This window comes from Cyprinodon variegatus, unplaced genomic scaffold (genome assembly GCF_000732505.1).
Source record: "Cyprinodon variegatus isolate N-32 unplaced genomic scaffold, C_variegatus-1.0 Scaffold260, whole genome shotgun sequence".
Lineage (NCBI taxonomy): Eukaryota > Metazoa > Chordata > Actinopteri > Cyprinodontiformes > Cyprinodontidae > Cyprinodon > Cyprinodon variegatus.
Window position 1 is genome coordinate 763539 of NW_015150713.1, and position 5942 is coordinate 769480.

A 5942-nucleotide genomic window follows, 5' to 3' on the forward strand; every position below is an offset into this window, starting at 1 on the left:
TTTTTTTAGTCAAGCATTCACCTTTCCACGGTGGCGACCAGTAAGCAGGATGAGGACCGTTCCAGGTGTGATGGAGGCCCGCAGCTTCCTCTTGTGCTGGCTGAAGGGCTTCTTCCCATGGCTCTTCAGTTTGCGAGGTACATCCTCTGTAGGATAGTAGCGGGGCTACAGAAACAGAAGGTATTCATTTGTCTGGTTAAGGTGCTTTAAAACATTTCTAATACCAAAATGCAAACAATGCAATACTGATTTACTAAGGTTTGTAACAGAAGGGCTTAACTCCTTCAGGTTGGGTCAGGTCTGCACCTAGTATATTAGTAATACCCATTTTAAACCCACACACTCTTATTGGTCCCAACCTCCAATTGGAAGCAAAATTTTCCTTTATAAAAATATTATACGAGGTTATTAAAAATCGATCGAGTTCTCTGTTAAGTAAAATCAGTATGTTAATTCCTAAAAACACTGAAATACATTTATTTTTAGAACATATCTTGTTGCGGATCACATTTATTATGGCAAACATTAGCATGGTAGTTTTTTAAGTAGTAACTGTATCAAAACAGCTAAAAGAAAAACCTTTTTTAGAGTTTAATAAATCAGAAGCTAGATTTAGTGCAAGAGAGCTTTCATCATCCTTGGACCTGGAATTGAATTAAAATTCAATTCATCCATTCTCAATGGTGCCTTTGCATCCATAACCATGTCAAAAGACACCATGTTAGACTGAACAGTGCATATTTACCACTAACACAAGAACACCTGAATGACTTAACAGTCAAAGCAGAAGATTTAACTACTATTGGTGCAAGTGGCATCCTTCTTGCACATTAATGATGAGTTTGGTGGCTGCCTAAAAGAACTGACATTTGTCCCAACAAGAAAATATAATTTTGTAGTTTTATAATATTACCAATAAGAGGTTGAAACTAAATGAGTATTTCCCACAAGCACAATAGCTACTAGCAAATAGTATCAAGCTACTAATAACCAGCTGGTCACAGGTTGTATTCTGATAAAGCCAAATACAAGCTAATAGCTTAGAAAACATGCAATCATGAAAAGAACAAATCCAGTCAAACATAATAGGAAGGATTTAAACTGGATTCAATTTCAAATATGTTCATACTCTAATGTGCTATGAGTTGATACTAGGCCCTTCCTAAGGTTTAGAGGCAGACAAAATAAATTTTTGGCTGATATTTGCGTTTATTCCGTTGCATAAGTTGGACCAACACCCAAATGCATTCTTCGAAGTATTAATGTATTTACCAGCCATGGCTTGAGATCACATATGGTGCACTCATCTCCAAATAATACCTTCTCTATATGCACTGTATTTAAAATTTTAATATTTGTGATGGGTTAGACAGGTGTCAAAATGATTAGTGTTGACCTTACAAATATATATATAAAAAAAAAATCATTTTGACCATATATCCATCCCATGCAGCTGAAAAAAAAAAAAGATTTATTCTATAACTCACCATCTTGCGCAGCTTAACAACACGGGTGCCTCCATTCTTGTCTCCTCCAACAGTCTTAACAACTGTGGCCTTGGGTTTTGTTTTGATCTTTTTCTCAATCTAAAATAAGAACACATCAGGATTAAGAAATCGAACTAAATCAAATGAGCTGCATTCAGAACATTTTAACATTAACATGGGCTGTGGTGCACCTGGCCTCACCTTGGTCTCGGTGGTCTTAGTCTTCCTCTTGTACATTGCCCGGCGGGCGTACATAGCAGAACGGGAGTAACGGCCGATCCCCCGGGCCAGAGCCGGGTTCCGGCTCCCGTGCTTCTTCTTGGCAGACTTCTTCTTGTCTCCCTCTGCCATCTGACGTAAGCAAAAAAAAAAAAAAGGGATTTATTCAAATCAATTTATGAAAGTGATCTGACTGGTACATCTTAAAGTAAATTCAACAGGACAGTCAATGCATTAGCAAGAGAGTTTATGCATTTATGGAGCCATGAGGCTAGTATATTTTCCTACTGCTTTCAAATTTGAATACAATTCCTAGTTATATATGGCACACCATTATAACTCAAACTTAAACTCCCTCCAAACAAAGATACAGGAAAAAACCCTTAAAGATACAGATTTGTTTATTAACGGAGGCGACAATGCAAACAGCAGCATGACATGTAGCATGACTACAGGTTAGCAATACGTCTGCCTCATACGCTATTTCTATGTGGATTTGTCTTATGAATAAAGACAACCCCAAATAACAACTCACTAGATATGAAATTTAAAAGGTAAAGGAGGGATACATGTTTATTACAATAACGTCGCTTACGTTTAAGACTAGATTCAGGCTAGCCGGCGGCCTAGCAGGGTCGGTATATAAAACGTTCCTATTTACGGAACCCTAATTCATAAATCAAGGAAATAATGGTCCGGGTCAAACCATATTAGTACAGAGTTTCGATGCATGTTATTACGAAGTTATAGTTTTTATTCTTTAAGACCGATGACAACAGATTTTTGTCCAACAGTAACACGAAGGCTAGGGTGTCTTACCTTAGCTATGAAAAAAAGATCGACATCCGGGGATGTGACGTTTATAAGGACGCTGCGTGATTACGTCAACGTCGTTCTTCACAGACGTGATGGTCCTTGTAGTCCTTAGAGAAAATAAGGTTTGTATACCAAATGCAATTCAATGTATATACGGTATTTTTACACATTACATTTATGGACATAATGCTTACAATAAACTTTAACTAAACTCCTGTTTTCAGAGTGAAAACGCCAAAGACTAACTTTTTTTTTAAATCAAATCTAGCTCTAATAAATATTACTATCTCTGTCATCCCTCCAAAATTAAAAGTTGCAATAAGAAAAGGTTTTTATCTAGCACATTAGTGCTGTACATAAGAAAAGAAGCACAAAAGGAAATGTACATTGCAATTCCATGAAAGAAGTTAAATGATTAATTAAAACTGATAACCAAGAAGATTGAAAATTAATCATTTAGATTATAAGCTCTTAGTCATTAGTTTTGAGATAGCTGAAAACAAAATTAAATGCAAGTTGGTCTACCAGTATAACTAATATTGTTTAGATAGCACTGTCAAAGCAAAGAGGTTTTTAATCTCACTTAACTTCACTTTTGCAGTTTTCTTGGAATTAGTTCCAGATTAGTAATTTGTTACCAGATTTGAAAAGCATTTTCTAATTGTGCATTTTAAATTGAATTATTAGAGGAATTTTATTAATTAATCCGTTATTAAATACTGGAATCTGAAAATGTATTTTCAACTCCTATATCTAAATTGAAAAACCTGATTCCTACATCTGATTATACATACCTTTCCTAATCACACTTTAAAAAAAGTAATTCCTTATTCCATTCCCTTTTCCTTTTTTAAATTGCATTTTTTTTTTTTTTTTGCCTTACCATTGACCTTCTCTGTGACCCTTCTGGTCCCAGAGCACACTGGAAACCACTTCTGTCATTGGTTAGACTGCCACACTTGGTCTTCAAAATGACATATTAGGAAGCTGGTTACATCTGAGGAGCAACTGTGATTGATTTAACTGGTTTTCAGTATGTCAGGGACCAGAGCAGTCATGGAAATGGTCCAATACCAGAATAGTGGTTTTTCAACAGTCTGCATTAAGTCATTGAAGACCTTGAAAAAAGCAGTCTCTGTACTGTGGTGAGCAAAGAATCCAGACTGGAAGACATTAAAGCAGATGGTCACTGACAAAATGTTATCATATAGGTTCATGTGTAGGGTAGGTGGTTATTACTTTTTTTCAACTTGGCTCCCAGTTCTTTTAAATTTCTTCCTCAAAATTACAAATGTAACGGATGATTTTCAGTGCCACTCTTAAATATATTTTTTATTTTTTTATTTTATTTCATTTCTTAATAAGTCATTAGAGCCAGGTATGCTGGGTCCTCTTCTTGTTGACTCACAAACGCCATAAGCGTTAAAGAGAGAATTGTAGGGCTTCAGGTCTTGTTTTTAGTTATTTAGACTTTCGCGGATATGTGGTTAGTAATCAGGAAACAAGATATAGATGTAGGACACACATTCCCTGTTACTCAGAGGATCTGACATTGTTCACATTAAAGTCATTAAAGACATTTTTTTCCCCTCTTTCTCAAACATGTTAAAAACACCTCCGTCTGAAAGATTTGACTGTATTGTCTCCATAAAGGGCCTTAAGATGACATGTGTTGTGAATTGATGCTATATAAATAAACTGAATTAAAACTGAATTGAATTAATACTTTTTTTTAGATCCTTTGACAAAGAAGTATAAACATTTATTTTTTAAATAAAGTTCATTCCTCTGTTAGAACACCAAACCATGAGATGAAAGTGATGAAGAGCAATTGAAGGCAAATCCTTTATTGTATTACCAAACTACATGTTAACAAGCTAAACATATACTTTAGGCACATAAAGGCTCCCAAACCTCTGTGCATTGAGCACAGATGCGTAGTCACAGTCATTTATTTATTTAATTCTCGCTTAAAAGGCATTAGGCTTAAAAATGTTGCAGAAATCAACTTGTGGAGAATCAGATAAATGTTGCATTAGTTATGCATATTTGTCCTGAACTAGGATGCTATTCATTATTAAACATCTGAGAACATTTTCTCTGAGTGTGTATTTTATCTCATGATGGTGAACAGTCTTTGTGTTTGGATTCGATTTCACAGGAATTCCTCCTCTTCCTCCTTTAGCACTTTTCCAGGATGATGGCAATGCCCTGACCTCCACCGATACAAGCAGAGCCCACAGCATACTTTCCTCCTCTTCGCCTGTTTGAAACAATTGTTGTCATGAAAAGAGAATCTTAGGGCGTAGACGTTTAGTTAATTAATAGTGTACCTGAGTTCGTGCACCAGGTGAGTGGTGATGCGCGCTCCAGAGGCACCGAGAGGATGTCCGATGGCAATAGCTCCGCCGTTGACGTTTGATTTTTCTGGATCCAGTCCAAGAGCCTTGGCCACAGACAAATACTGAGGAGCAAAAGCTTCATTCACCTGTGGAGAGAGACAGACACAGACACATTGCCAAAAGCTAATGTACTAAACATGAAAGGCAGTATTAATCCTCATATCAGATCTTAAATCAGATGGATATCTGATCCATGCATGTTCAGAAACAGTTATTCAGTTTGGGTAAAAAATATACTCAAATATGGATAAGTAAATTCACACTTTAACTGGAAAAACTTTTTATCATTATCCCTATTATTAATACTTATTATAACTCTTTTTTGAACCAGGATTTAACCTCTATGATATTCCACGCCACAACACAGGAGGGATAAACATGAACTAGCTGTTGGTCTAGATACGGCCGAGGTGGTGAGGAACTGGGAGAAAGTTTGTGCGACAACGGAGGGACATGAGGAACATGTCTGGAAACTGTCTGCGCTTCTAAGTCTATCAGTTAACTGCGACACACAAGCAGACGACCTGGTTTCTGAGCATAAAACAGCCTTTAGTCTTCTCTAATAAAGGTTCACATGTCTGAAGCATGCTTTAAGATGAATCTTTGACCTTTTCTATTCCTAAACAGCCTCTGTCCTATTCTCTTCTCTTCAGGTTTTCTCCAGGATTTAGATCTGAACATGGGCTGCCATTAAAGCAACTTGATTTTCTATCTGCTGAAGGAAATGTTTTGCCCCCAATGACAACTTATGTTTAGCTTTCTGTTAGAGGCCCACAGATTTTTACAAATATGGCTCAGTATTTCAGAGTTCATGATGCCATTCACTCTAATAAGTTTCCCATGGGCTTTAAAAGAGAGATTAAGGGAAAAATTTGGTCCAATGGGGTTGTTTTTAGATGCTGTATTATTATTAATCCTTACATCCTAAATTCACAGAGCAATCATTGTGTGTATAAACATACAGGAAAGTGAAAAATCTAATTTTTCTTTGTAACAAACCTCAACCAGATCCATGTCT

General features: G+C 36.4%; 2 protein-coding genes across 2 annotated transcripts in view; both read right to left on the reverse strand.

The window, feature by feature from the left end:
- rpl6 (ribosomal protein L6) overlaps window positions 1-1874 on the reverse strand; it is a 3819-nt gene extending 1945 nt beyond the window's left edge. The window contains exons 1-3 of the mRNA XM_015382550.1: window positions 1689-1874; window positions 1488-1586; window positions 22-165 (exon numbers count right to left, since the gene is read on the reverse strand). Of these exons, the coding sequence (XP_015238036.1) occupies window positions 22-165; window positions 1488-1586; window positions 1689-1838 (393 nt within the window). The 5' untranslated portion in view covers window positions 1839-1874. The remainder of the gene's footprint in view (window positions 1-21; window positions 166-1487; window positions 1587-1688) is intronic.
- A 2479-nt stretch (window positions 1875-4353) lies between these two features.
- Window positions 4354-5942, reverse strand: part of acaa2 (acetyl-CoA acyltransferase 2) — a 7206-nt gene continuing 5617 nt past the window's right edge. Inside the window, 3 exon segments of the mRNA XM_015382557.1 lie at window positions 4354-4785; window positions 4856-5010; window positions 5924-5942. The exon segment at window positions 5924-5942 is cut by the window's right edge and continues 10 nt beyond it. Of these exon segments, the coding sequence (XP_015238043.1) occupies window positions 4704-4785; window positions 4856-5010; window positions 5924-5942 (256 nt within the window). The 3' untranslated portion in view covers window positions 4354-4703.